This window comes from Pristiophorus japonicus, chromosome 13 (assembly GCF_044704955.1).
Source record: "Pristiophorus japonicus isolate sPriJap1 chromosome 13, sPriJap1.hap1, whole genome shotgun sequence".
In the NCBI taxonomy this organism is placed as follows: domain Eukaryota; kingdom Metazoa; phylum Chordata; class Chondrichthyes; family Pristiophoridae; genus Pristiophorus; species Pristiophorus japonicus.
Window position 1 is genome coordinate 81,019,005 of NC_091989.1, and position 15,491 is coordinate 81,034,495.

General features: G+C 44.6%; 1 protein-coding gene across 1 annotated transcript in view; it reads right to left on the minus strand.

Annotated features, from left to right (window-relative positions):
• LOC139278130 (dynein axonemal heavy chain 3-like) overlaps window positions 1-15,491 on the minus strand; it is a 485,560-nt gene that overhangs the window by 380,127 nt on the left and 89,942 nt on the right. The window contains exon 12 of the mRNA XM_070896786.1: window positions 12,591-12,743. Coding sequence (XP_070752887.1) covers window positions 12,591-12,743 — 153 coding nt within the window. The remainder of the gene's footprint in view (window positions 1-12,590; window positions 12,744-15,491) is intronic.

The window sequence follows — 15,491 nt, forward strand, 5'->3', positions numbered from 1 at the left end:
CTTTTAGATTGCCAATCCTCTATCCATGCCAATATATTACTACCAACCCTGTGAAATTATATCTTGTGCAGTAACCTTTTACGTGGCACCTTGTCAAATGCCTTCTGGAAGTCCAAATACACCACATCCACTGGTTCCTCTTTATGAACCCTGTTTGTTACATCCTGGAAGACCTCCAGAAAATATGTCAAACATGACTGCCCTTCATAAATCCATGCTGACTCTGCCTGACTGAATTTTGCTTTTCCAAATGTGCTGCTGCTGCTTCTTTAATAATGAATGTCAACATTTTCCCAACCTCAGATGTTAGACCAACTGGTCTATAGTTTCCTGCTTTTTGTTTGCCTCCTTTTTTAAATAGTGCCGCAGTACAGCGGGACCTGGGGGCGCACCTGTGAGACGGGGAGAGTATTTACACACCTGTGAGACGGGGAGACTATTTACACACCTGTGAGACGGGGAGAGTATTTACACACCTGTGAGACGGGGAGACTATTTACACACCTGTGAGACGGGGAGAGTATTTACACACCTGTGAGACGGGGAGACTATTTACACACCTGTGAGACGGGGAGAGTATTTACACACCTGTGAGACGGGGAGACTATTTACACACCTGTGAGAAGGGCAGATTATTTACACACCTGTGAGACGGGGAGATTATTTACACACCTGTGAGATGGGGAGATTATTTACACACCTGTGAGATGGGGAGATTATTTACACACCTGTGAGACGGGGAGACCATTTACACACCTTTGAGACGGGCAGATTATTTACACACCTGTGAGACGGGGAGACTATTTACACACCTGTGAGATGGGCAGATTATTTACACACCTGTGAGACGGGCAGGTTATTTACAACCTGTGAGACGGGGAGACTATTTACACGCCCGTGAGATGGGGAAACTATTTACACACCTGTGAGATGGGCAGATTATTCACACACCTGTGAGACGGGCAGTCTATTTACACACCGGTGAGACGGGAGGCCATTTACACACCGGTAAGACGAGTAGAATATTTACACACCTGTGAGTCGTGAGACTATTTACACACCTGTGAGACGGACAGACTATTTACACACCTGTGAGATGGGAGACTATTTACACACCTGTGAGACGGGCACACTATTTACACACCTGTGAGATGAGCATACTATTTACACACCCGTGAGGCGGGCAGACTATTTACACACATAAGAAAATAAGAACATAAGAAATAGGAGGAGTAGGCCATACGGCCCTTCGAGCCTGCTCAGCCATTCAATAAGATCATGGCTGATCTGATCATTGGCTCTCCGAGACAGCGAATTCCACAGATTTACAACCCTCTGAGAGAAGAAATTTCTTCTCATATCTGTTTTAAATGGACTGCCCCTTATTCTAAGATCATGCCCTCCAGTTCTAGTTTTCCCCATCAGTGGAAACATCCTCTCTGCATCCACCTTGTCAGGCCCCCTCATAATCTTATACGTTTCAATAAGATCACCTGTCATTCTTCTGAATTCCAATGATTGGAGGCCCAACCTACTCAACCTTTCCTCATAATCAACCGCCTCATCCTCGGAATCAACCGAGTGAACCTTCGCTGAACTGCCTCCAAAACAAGTATTGCCTTTCGTAAATATGGAAACCAAAACTGCACGCATTATTCCAGGTGTGGCCTCACCAATACCTTGTATACCTGTAGCAAGACTTCCCTGCTTTTATACTCCATCCCCTTTGCAATAAAGGCCAAGATACCATTGGCCTTCCAGATCACTTGCTGTACCTGCACACTGTCCTTTTGTGTTTCATGTACAATTACCATCCAGCTGTACTGCGGCATTTTGCAATCTTTCTCCATTTAAATATTAACTTGCTCTTTGATTTTTTCTGCCAAAGAGCATGACCTCACACTTTCCAACATTATACTCCATCTGCCAAATTTTTGCCCACTTACTTAGCCTGTCTATGTCCTTTTGCAGATTTTTTGTGTCCTCCGCACACATTGTTTTTCCTCCCATCTTTGTACCATCAGTAAACTTGGCTACATTATACTCAGTCCCTTCTTCCAAGTTATTAATATAGATTGTAAATAGTTGGGGTCCCAGCACTGATCCTATGGTACCCTACTAGTTACTGGTTGCCAAGCAGAGAATGAACCATTTATCCCGACTCTCTGTTCCCTTTTAGATTGCCAATCCTCTATCCATGCCAATATATTACTACCAACCCCGTGAACTTTTATCTTGTGCAGTAACCTTTTACGTGGCACCTTGTCAAATGCCTTCTGGAAGTCCAAATACACCACATCCACTGGTTCCTCTTTATCCACCCTGTTTGTTACATCCTGGAAGACCTCCAGAAAATTTGTCAAACATGACTGCCCTTCATAAATCCATGCTGACTCTGCCTGACTGAATTTTGCTTTTCCAAATGTGCTGCTAGTGCTTCTTTAATAATGAATGCAAACATTTTCCCAACCACAGATGTTAGACTAACTGGTCTATAGTTTCCTGCTTTTTGTCTGCCTCCTTTTTTAAATAGTGCCGCAGTACAGCGGGACCTGGGGGCACACCTATGAGACGGAGAGATTATTTACACACCTGTGATATGGGCAGATTATTTACACACCTGTGAGACGTGAGACTGTTTACACACCTGCGAGATGGGCAGACTATTTACACACCTGTGAGACGTGAGAAGACTATTTACACACCGGTAAGACGAGTATAATATTTACACGCCTGTGAGTCGTGAGACTATTTACACACCTGTGAGACGGGCAGACTATTTACACACCTATGAGATGGGAGCAACTATTTGCAAACCTATCAGGCTAGAAACTACTTATAACCTGTGAGACGTGGAGACTATTTACAACCCTGTGAGACAGGAAGACTATTTGCACACCTGTGAGACGGGCACACTATTTACACCCCTGTGAGACAGGACGACTATTTACACACCTGTGAGACGGTGAGACTTTTTGCACACCTGCGAGATGGGAGACTATTTACACACCTGTGAGATGGGGAGACTATTTACATACCTGTGAGATGGGGAGACTATTTACACACCTGTGTGACGGGAGACTATTTACACACCTGTGAGATGGGAGACTATTTACACCCATGTAAGATGAGCAGGTTATTTACACTCCTGTGGGACTGGCATACTATTTACACACCTGTGAGGTGGGAGGCACTCTTTACACACCTGTGAGGTGGGCAGACTGCTTACACACCTGTGCAACACACAGACGATTTACACACCTGTGAGACGGGCAGAATATTTACACACCCCTGAGATGGAAGACTATTTACACACCTGTGAGATGGAGGACAATTTACACACCAGTGAGACGGAAGGCTATTAACATACCTGTGAGATGTGCAGATTATTCATACACCTGTAAGATAACCAGACTGTTTACACACCTGTGAGACAGGCAAACTATTTATAGAACTGCGAGATGGAAGAGACTATTTACACACCTGTGAGATGGGAGACTATTTACACACCTGTGAGATGAGCATACTATTTACACACCCGTGAGGTGGGCAGACTATTTACACACATAAGAAAATAAGAACATAAGAAATAGGAGGAGTAGGCCATAGGACCCCTCGAGCCTGCTCCGCCATTCAATAAGATCATGGCTGATCTGATCATTGGCTCTCTGAGACAGCGAATTCCACAGATTTACAACCCTCTGAGAGAAGAAATTTCTCCTTATCTCTGTTTTTGCAGATTTTTTGTGTCCTCCTCACACATTGCTTTTCCTCCCATCTTTGTACCATCAGCAAACTTGGCTACGTTTTACTCAGTCCCTTCTTCCAAGTCATTAATATAGATTGTAAATAGTTGGGGTTCCAGCACTGATCCTATGGCACCCCACTAGTTACTGGTTGCCAACCAGAGAATGAACCATTTATTCCGACTCTCTGTTCCCTGTTAGACAGCCAATCCTCTATCCATGCTCATAAATTACTACCAACCCCTGAACCTTTATCTTGTGCAGTAACCTTTTACGTGGCACCTTGTCAAATGCCTTCTGGCAGTCCAAATACACCACATCCACTGGTTCCTCTTTATCCACCCTGTTTGTTACATCCTGGAAGAACTCCAGAAAATTTGTCAAACATGACTGCCCTTCATAAATCCACGCTGACACTGCCTGACTGAAGTTTCCTTTCCAAATGTGCTGCTACTGCTTCTTTAATAATGAACGCCAACATTTTCCCAACCACAGATGTTAGACTAACTGGTCTATAGTTTCCTGCTTTTTGTCTGCCTCCTTTTTTAAATGGTGCCGCGGTACAGCGGGACCTGGGGGCGCACCTGTGAGACGGGGAGAGTATTTACACACCTGTGAGACGGGGAGAGTATTTACACACTTGTGAGACGGGGAGAGTATTTACACACTTGTGAGATGGGCAGACTATTTACACACCTGTGAGACGGGGGGAGTATTTACACACCTGTGAGACGGGGAGAGTATTTACACACCGGTGAGACGGGCAGATTATTTACACACCTGTGAGACGGGTTGACTCTTTACACACCTGTGAGATGTGGAGACTATTTACACACCCGTGATATGGGCTGCCACTTGACACACCTGTGAGATGTGAGACTATTTACACACATGTGAGACAGGCTGTCTCTTTACACACCAGTGAGGCAGGCAGACTATTTAAACACCTGTAAGACAGGAGACTATTTACACACCTGTGAGACGGGAGACTATTTACACACATGTAAGATGAACAGATTATTTACATACCTGTGGGACGGGTAGACTATTTACACACCTGTGAGGTGGGAGGCACTCTTTACACACATGTGAGGCGGGCAGACTACTTACACACCTGTGTGGCGGGCAGACTATTTACACACCTGTGCAACACACATTGATTTACACACCTGTGAGACGGTCAGATTATTTACACACACCTGAGATGGAAGACTATTTCCACACCTGTGAGACGGAGGACGATTACACATCTCTGAGACGGAAGGCTATTTACACAATTGTGAGATGTGCAGATTATTTACACACCTGTAAGACAAGTAGACTATTTACACACCTGTGAGACGGGCAAACTATTTACACAGCTGCGAGATGGAAGAGACTATTTACACACCTGTGAGATGGGAGGCTATTTACACACCGGTGAGATGGAAGACTATTTACACACCTATGAGGCGGAAGAGACTATTCACACACCTGTGAGATGGGAGACTATGGACACGCCTGTGAGATGCGAACTATTTACACACCTGTGAGACGGGAGACTATTTACACACCTGTGAGATGGAGGCTATTTACACACCTGTGAGACGGGCAGACTATTTACACAGCTGTGAGACGGGAGACTATTTACACATCTGTGAGACGGGAGACTATTTACACACCTGTGAGACGGGAGACTATTTACACACCTGTGAGATGGAGGCTATTTACACACCTGTGAGACGGGCAGACTATTTACACAGCTGTGAGACGGGAGACTATTTACACATCTGTGAGACGGGAGACTATTTACACACCTGTGAGACGGGAGACTATTTACACAGCTGTGAGACGGGCAGACTATTTACACACCTGTGAGACGGGAGACTATTTACACACCTGTGAGACGGGAGACTACACACCTGTGAGATGGAAGACTATTTACACACCTGTGAGATGGGCAGACTATTTACACAGCTGTGAGATGGAGGCTATTTACACAGCCGTGAGATGGGCAGACTCTTCACACACCTGCGAGACGGGCACACTATTTACACACCTGTGAGATGAGCATACTATTTACACACCCGTGAGGTGGGCAGACTATTTACACACATAAGAAAATAAGAACATAAGAAATAAGAGGAGTAGGCCATAGGGCCCCTCGAGCCTGCTCCGCCATTCAATAAGATCATGGCTGATCTGATCATTGGCTCTCTGAGACAGCGAATTCCACAGATTTACAACCCTCTGAGAGAAGAAATTTCTCCTTATCTCTGTTTTTGCAGATTTTTTTTGTCCTCCTCACACATTGCTTTTCCTCCCATCTTTTTACCATCAGCAAACTTGGCTACGTTTTACTCAGTCCCTTCTTCCAAGTCATTAATATAGATTGTAAATAGTTGGGGTTCCAGCACTGATCCTATGGCACCCCACTAGTTACTGGTTGCCAACCAGAGAATGAACCATTTATCCCGACTCTCTGTTCCCTGTTAGACAGCCAATTCTCTATCCATGCTCATAAATTACTACCAACCCCTGAACCTTTATCTTGTGCAGTAACCTTTTACGTGGCACCTTGTCAAATGCCTTCTGGCAGTCCAAATACACCACATCCACTGGTTCCTCTTTATCCACCCTGTTTGTTACATCCTGGAAGAACTCCAGAAAATTTGTCAAACATGACTGCCCTTCATAAATCCATGCTGACACTGCCTGACTGAAGTTTCCTTTCCAAATGTGCTGCTACTGCTTCTTTAATAATGAACGCCAACATTTTCCCAACTACAGATGTTAGACTAACTGGTCTATAGTTTCCTGCTTTTTGTCTGCCTCCTTTTTTAAATGGTGCCGCGGTACAGCGGGACCTGGGGGCGCACCTGTGAGACGGGGAGAGTATTTACACACCTGTGAGACGGGGAGAGTATTTACACACTTGTGAGACGGAGAGAATATTTACACACTTGTGAGATGGGCAGACTATTTACACACCTGTGAGACGGGGAGAGTATTTACACACCGGTGAGACGGGCAGATTATTTACACACCTGTGAGACGGGTTGACTCTTTACACACCTGTGAGATGTGGAGACTATTTACACACCCGTGATATGGGCTGACACTTGACACACCTGTGAGATGTGAGACTATTTACACACATGTGAGACAGGCTGTCTCTTTACACACCAGTGAGGCAGGCAGACTATTTAAACACCTGTAAGACAGGAGACTATTTACACACCTGTGAGACGGGAGACTATTTACACACATGTAAGATGAACAGATTATTTACATACCTGTGGGACGGGTAGACTATTTACACACCTGTGAGGTGGGAGGCACTCTTTACACACATGTGAGGCGGGCAGACTACTTACACACCTGTGTGGCGGGCAGACTATTTACACACCTGTGCAACACACATTGATTTACACACCTGTGAGACGGTCAGATTATTTACACACACCTGAGATGGAAGACTATTTCCACACCTGTGAGACGGAGGACGATTACACATCTCTGAGACGGAAGGCTATTTACACAATTGTGAGATGTGCAGATTATTTACACACCTGTAAGACAAGTAGACTATTTACACACCTGTGAGACGGGCAAACTATTTACACAGCTGCGAGATGGAAGAGACTATTTACACACCTGTGAGATGGGAGGCTATTTACACACCAGTGAGATGGAAGACTATTTACACACCTATGAGGCGGAAGAGACTATTCACACACCTGTGAGATGGGAAACTATGGACACGCCTGTGAGATGCGAACTATTTACACACCTGTGAGACGGGAGACTATTTACACACCTGTGAGATGGAGGCTATTTACACACCTGTGAGACGGGCAGACTATTTACACAGCTGTGAGACGGGAGACTATTTACACATCTGTGAGACGGGAGACTATTTACACACCTGTGAGACGGGAGACTATTTACACAACTGTGAGACGGGCAGATTATTTACACACCTGTGAGACGGGAGACTATTTACACACCTGTGAGACGGGAGACTACACACCTGTGAGATGGGAGACTATTTACACACCTGTGAGACGGGCAGACTATTTACAGACCTTTGACACGGGGAGACTATTTACACATCTGTGAGACGGGCAGAATATTTACACACCTGTGAGATTGACATACTATTTACACACCCGTGAGGTGGGAGAAAGTATTTACACACCTGTGAGACAATAGGCTCTTTACACACCTGTGAGATGAGCAGACTATTTACACATCTGTGAGGCGGGTAGACTAGTTACACACCTGTGAGGCGGACAGACTATTTATACACTTGTGGGAGGTGTATACTATTTACACACCTGCGAGACGGGCAAACTATTAACATATCCTTGAGACGGGTAGACTACTTACACACCTGTCAGATGAGCAGACTATTTACACACCTGTGAGATGGGAGAGACTATTTACGCACGTGTGAAACGGTCAGACTATTTACACACGTGTTAGAGGGGCAGACAATTTACATACCTGTGAGATGGAAGGGACTGTTTCGACACCTGTGAGGCAGGAGACTATTTACACACCCATGAGACGAGCAGACTATTTACACAAGTATGATACAGGCAGACTATTTACATACCTGTGGGATTGGCAGAATATTTACACACATGTGAGACTTGAGAAACTATTTACATACCCATGAGACGGGATGAATGGTTTGCACACCTGTGTGATTGGCAGACTGATTACACACCTGTGAGATGTAAGACTATTTACGCACCCATGGGACGGGAGACTATTTACACACCTGTGAGGCGGGCAGACTATGTACACACCTGTGAGGCGGGCAGACTATTTGCACGCCTGTGAGACAGAGAGACTCTTTGCATACCTGTGAGATGGGGAGACTATGTACACACCATGAGACAGGCAGTCTATTTTCACACCTGTGAGACGGGGAGACTATTAGCACACCTGTGAGATAATTTATTTGCACACCTGTGGGATGGGAGGCTATTTACACACCTGTAAGACAGTCAGTCTATATACACATCTGTGGGATGGCAGGACTATTTAGACACCTATGAGTCAGGCAGACTTTTTACACACCTGTGATACAGGCAGACTATTTACACACCTGTGAGATGGGCAGACTATTTACAGACCTATGAGACGGGCAGAATATTTACACACCTGTGGGATGGCGGGACTATTTACACACCTGCGAGTCAGGCAGACTATTTACACACCTGTGAGATGGGCAGAATATTTATACACCTGTTAGAAGGGCAGACTATTTACACACCTGTGGGATGGTGAGACTATTTAAATACCTGCGAGTCAGGCAGACTATTTACACACCTGTGAGATGGGAGGCTATTCACACATCTGTGAGATGAGCAGACTGATTGCACACCTGTGAGGCAGGCAGATTATTTGCACACCTGTGAGACAGAGAGACTCTTTACACACCTGTGAGATGGGGAGACTATTAACACACCCGTGAGACAGATAGTCTGTTTACACACATGTGAGATGGGAGACTATTTACACACTTGGAAGACAGGCAGTCTATGTACACACCTGTGAGACAGGAGACTATTTACACGCCTGTGAGACGAACATATGATTTACACAGTTGTGAGATGGGAGACTATTTACACACTTGTGAGACGAACATACTTTTTACACAGACGTGAGATAGGTAGACTATTTATTCATCTGCAGCGGGCAGAATAATTACACACCTGTGAGATGGGCAGACTATTTATACACCTGTGAGGTGGCAGATAATTTACACATCTGTGAGATGAGCAGACTGATTACACACCTGTGAGGCGGGCAGACTATGTGCACACCTGTGAGGCACATAGTCTATTTACACACCTGTAAGACGTGAGCCTATTTACACACCTGTAAGACAGGCAGTCTATTTACACACCTGTGAAACTGGAGACTATTTACACACCCGTGAGACGAGCATATGATTTACACAGTTGTGAGATGGGAGACTATTTACACACTTGTGAGGCGGGCATATTATTTACACAGCTGTGAGATAGGTAGACTATTTACTCACTTGCAGCGGGCAGACTAATTACACACCAGTGAGATGGGCAGGCTCTTTACACACCTCTGAGACGGGAGACTATTTACACACCTGCGGGGTGGGAGACTATTTTCACACCTGTGAGATGGGCCGCCTATTTACACACCTGTGGGGTGGCGGTACAATTTGCACACCTGTGATACAGGCAGACTATTTACACACCTGTAAGATGGGCAGACTATTTACACACCCGTGAGATGGGAGACTATTTACACATCTGTGAGATGAGCAGACTGATTACACACCTGTGAGGCGGGCAGACTATTTGCACACCTGTGAGACACATAGTCTATTTACACACCTGTAAGACGTGAGACTATTTACACATCTGTAAGACAGGCAGTCTATTTACACACCCGTCAAACAGGAGACTATTTACACACCCGTGAGACGAGCATATGATTTACACAGTTGTGAGATGGGAGACTATTTACACACTTGTGAGGCGGGCATATTATTTACACAGCTGTGAGATAGGTAGACTATTTACTCACCTGCAGTGGGCAGAATAATTACACACCAGTGAGATGGGCAGACTCTTTACACACCTGTGAGACGGGAGACTATTTACACACCTGCGAGATGGGAGACTATTTTCACACCTGTGAAACGGGCAGGCTATTTACACATCTGTGGGATGGCGGGACAATTTGCACACCTGCGATGCAGGCAGACTATTTACACACCTGTGAGACGGGCAGACTATTTACACACATGTGAGATGGGAAGAATGTTTACACACCTGTGGGGTGGCGGGACAATTTGCACACCTGTGATACGGGCAGACTATTTACACACCTGTCAGACAGGCAGACTATTTACACACCTGTGGGATGGCGGGACTATTTACACATCTGTGAGTCAGGCAGACTATTTACACACCTGTGAGACGGGCAGACTATTTACACACCTGTGAGTTTGGCAGACTATTTACACACATGTGACATGGGGAGATTATTTACACACCTGTGAGATGGGAGACTATTTACACACCTGTGAGATTGGCAGACTATTTACACACATGTGACATGGGGACATTATTTACACACCTGTGAGGTGGGAGACTATTTACACACCTGTGAGACAGACAGACTATTTACAGACCTTTGACACGGGGAGACTACTTACACATCTGTGAGACGGGCAGAATATTTACACACCTGTGAGATTGACATACTATTTACACACCCGTGAGGTGGGAGAAAGTATTTACACACCTGTGAGACAATGGGCTCTTTACACACCTGTGAGATGGGCAGACTATTTACACACCTGTGAGGAGGGCAGACTAGTTACACACCTGTGAGGCGGGCAGACTATTTATACACTTGTGGGAGGTGTATACTATTTACATACCTGTGAGGCGGGCAAACTATTAACATACCCTTGAGACGGGTAGACTACTTACACACCTGTCAGATGAGCAGACTATTTACACACCTGTGAGATGGGAGAGACTATTTACGCACGTGTGAAACGGTCAGACTATTTACACACGTGTTAGAGGGGCAGACAATTTACATACCTGTGAGATGGAAGGGACTGTTTCGACACCTGTGAGGCAGGAGACTATTTACACACCCATGAGACGAGCAGACTATTTACACACGTATGATACAGGCAGACTATTTACATACCTGTGGGATTGGCAGAATATTTACACACATGTGAGACTTGAGAAACTATTTACATACCCATGAGACGGGATGGATGGTTTGCACACCTGTGTGATGGGCAGACAATTTACACACCTGTAAGATGGGAGACTATTTACACACCTGTGAGACGGGCAGTTAGATTATTTACAAACCTGTGAGACGGGGAGACTATTTACACACCTGTGAGATGGGGGGACTATTTACACACCTGTGAGACGGGAGACTATTTACACACCTGTGAGACGGGAAACTGTTTACACACATATGAGACGGGGAAACTATTTACACACCTGTGAGACGGGAGACTATTTACACACCTGTGAGACGGGCAGTTAGTTTATTTACAAACCCATGAGACAGGATGGATGGTTTGCACACCTGTGTGATGGACAGACAATTTACACACCTGTAAGATGGGAGACTATTTACACACCTGTGAGACGGGCAGTTAGATTATTTACAAACCTGTGAGACGGGGAGACTATTTACACACCTGTGAGATGGGGGGACTATTTACACACCTGTGAGACGGGAGACTATTTACACACCTGTGAGACGGGAAACTGTTTACACACATATGAGACGGGGAGACTATTTACACACCTGTGAGACGGGAGACTATTTACACACCTGTGAGAAGGGCAGACTATTTACACACCTGTTGGATCGGCAGACTATTTATACATCTGTTAGAGGGGCAGACTATTTACACACATGTGAGACGGAAAGGACTATTTGCACACCTGTGAGACGGAAAGGACTATTTACACACCTGTGAAGCAGGAGACTATTTACACACCCAGGAGGCGAGCAGACTATTTACACATGTGTGATACAGGCAGACTATGTACACAACTATTTATAAACCTGTGAGGTGGGAGACTATTTACACACCCGTGAGACAGGCAGATTATTTACACACCTGTGAGTCGGGCAGACTATTTCCACACCTGTCAGTCGGGCAGACTATTTATCTCCTGTGAGACAGGCAGACTATTTGCACACCTGTGAGGCGGGAGACTATTTACACACCCGTGAGCTAGGCAGATTATTTACACACCCGTGAGACAGGCTGATTATTTACACACTTGTGAGTCGGGCAGACTATTTACACACCTGTGAGACGGATGCAGTCCAGTACACAATGCTGGATGCCAACACAATCTGCCCGGGCCAGTTCAGCACCCACTGCTCTCGGCAAGCCTCAGGGTACGCTGTGATAGCTTGAAGCATTACTTCACCCAAGGACCTTTTCATCACCTTCTCTACCTATAAATGAAAGAAATGACAATCAGTACAAATATTGGTTATTGATAAAGTGCTTCGCTGTATTTTATTAACCAATGATTGGAGATGACAAGACTTCAAAAATGAACATGAAGAATTCCCCTCCCAATTCCATCGGAATAAAATTATCATTTTTTTCCCTGTACTCTCCAGGCGTAACATAAAGTAATGCAAATATTTTCTTAAAACTCCCGTCACACACTTTATACATACATTTAAATAAAACATTGCTTTTGGCCTTTTGAAATTTAGATGTTGACATTCTCACAGCAAATGTCACAAAAATGTATTTGATTCTCTCTCCGTGATTGAATGAAGGACATGTGAGAGAAAGAGAGAAAAAAGATATAGAGAGAGAGAGAGACAGAGAGGGACAGAGTGAGAAAGAGAGAGAAAGAGACAGAGAGTGGAAGAGTGTATGTAAGAGAGAGCGAGAAAAAAAGAGAGTGAAAAAAAGAGAGTTAAAGAGCGTGCGTGAGATAGAGAGAACGAGAGAGAGGGAGAGAGACACGGTTGTAGTGTAATCGAAGGCGCAGATGATTACCAATTATCATTTTGTGCACTTTTAGCACATGTTGCTCTAAGATATTCTTTATCCTGATATTAAAAGGTGCAGTGTAACATTGTCGGTGCTATGCTGTTCCTGAAGGGGTTGAGATAAGTGAGGTTACCTCCAAAGAATGGACTCGCATTGATTTGCTGCCACTATCTGGAATGTAACTGCAGCAAATACAAAGATTCCATTCAAAGAACAATCTCGGTCAGCATCCTGGTGACTGCGTCCTGTCAAATCTTTTCAGTCAATAGGAAATACTCCAGCAGTAGACAAAATAAGTCACACTCTATCTGCATTCTCATTCCACTTTATCACAACCAGCTGCCAATATAATCACAATTATTGACCTGTGCACTGTTAAATGAAAGCCCATTTGGAGCAGTTTACAAAGGCATTAGATGTCTGAAGTTTTATCACAGCCTTGTCAACATGTTCCATTCCATGTGTTGCCCGGAGTAAGTCACTGGTCAAGCAACAGATGTGTGTGTTCCACAATAAAAACAGAAAATGCAGGAAATGCTCAGCGGGTCAGGCAGCATCTGTGGAGAGAGAAACAGAGTTAACGTTTCAGGTCGATGACCTTTTGTCAGAACTGAAAAAAGTTCGAGATGTTACAGAGTTTAAGCAAGTGCAGGGGCAGGGAAAGGGGGAGGGGAGGAAAGAACAAAAGGGAAGGTCTGTGATAGGGTGGAAGGCAGGAGAGATTAAATGATAAAAAGGGATGATGGTGCAAGGCAAAAGGAGACGGTAATGGTTCAGGTAAAGAAACAAAAGATGAGTCTGGATAGGGTGTAAATGGGAATGGCAGAATCAACAAATGCTGCCATCTGAAAAAATAGGGGCAGTGGTTACGGTCTGAAATTGTTAAACTCGATGTTGAGTCCAGAAGGCTTTAAAGTGCCTAATCGAAAGATGAGGTGCTGTTCCTTGAGCTTACACTGAGCTTCATTACAACAGTGTAAGAGGCCGAGGCTGGAGAGGTTAGAGTGGGATTTGAGCGCGGAATTAAAGTGACAGGCGACCGGAAGCTCGGGGTCACACCCGAGCCCATATGTTCCACTTTCTATCCAAGAATGGGTTGCATAGATGGTGCTTTTCTGAGCTTGGGCCAAGGCACCTTATTGAATGGGACAGAGGGAGTCTGGCCAATTGTGATGGATTGAGTTCCTGCTAAAATAAACCTCTTTTTCTCATAATCAGTGTTGTCAACCCTGCTGATCTATAGCAATGCTGCCCTATTTGTTCAGGACTCTGCTAGTAGATCATCCACTATTTCAGAATAAAATGTGGTAATACCACATTCAGAAACAGTGAGAGGTTTATGAGCCACCTAAATATGATTAATCACGAACACATTCCCATACTGTGGTTGCTTCAGGGGCCAAGCCATCTACAGTTTGTTTTTTAGTTATTAAGTTAATTATTAGAAAAGTTAAATTAGCATTTGATAAATTCTAAGAAGCTTTAATTTCTCAATGATGTGCTCCTGACCTGCTCGAGTTTTTTGAATAAATGCTGAATTACCCAATCTGCATTTGGGAGATTGCAGAGATCGGCAGCATAACGTGGAACATTTACCGATTGGAGTATGCTCTCACTTTCTTTTATGTTTGGATATTTTTGTGGCATTTTATAAAGGAGATATACCCCAGTTTAAAGAAAGAATTGCACAACTACTGGACATCTCAAAACGCTTTACAGCCAATGAAGTCATTTTGGAGTGCAGTCACTGTTGTAATGTAGGAAATGCCAATTTGTGCACAGCAAGCTCCCACAAACAGCAACATGATAATGACCAGTTAATCTGTTTTTTTGTTATTTTGTTATTTTAATTGAGGGATAAATATTGGCCAGCGATAACTCCCCTGCTGTTTTTTGAAATAGTGCCATGGGATCTGTTACGTTCACCTGAGAGGGCAGACGGGACCTTGGTTTAACATCTCAACTGAAAGACAGTACTCCCTCAGCACTGCACTGGAGTGTCAGTCTAGATTTTTGTGCTCAAGTCCCTGAAGTGGGACTTAAACCCACAAACTTCTGACTCAGAGGCGAGGGTTCTACCCACTGAGCCACTGGCTGACACAAGTTTAGTACAGACCACAGTCTGTGTTAAATGCACACTGTGACTCAGTTTATACCGGAAAGCCTAATCACTAAGAAAACAATAGTTGGAA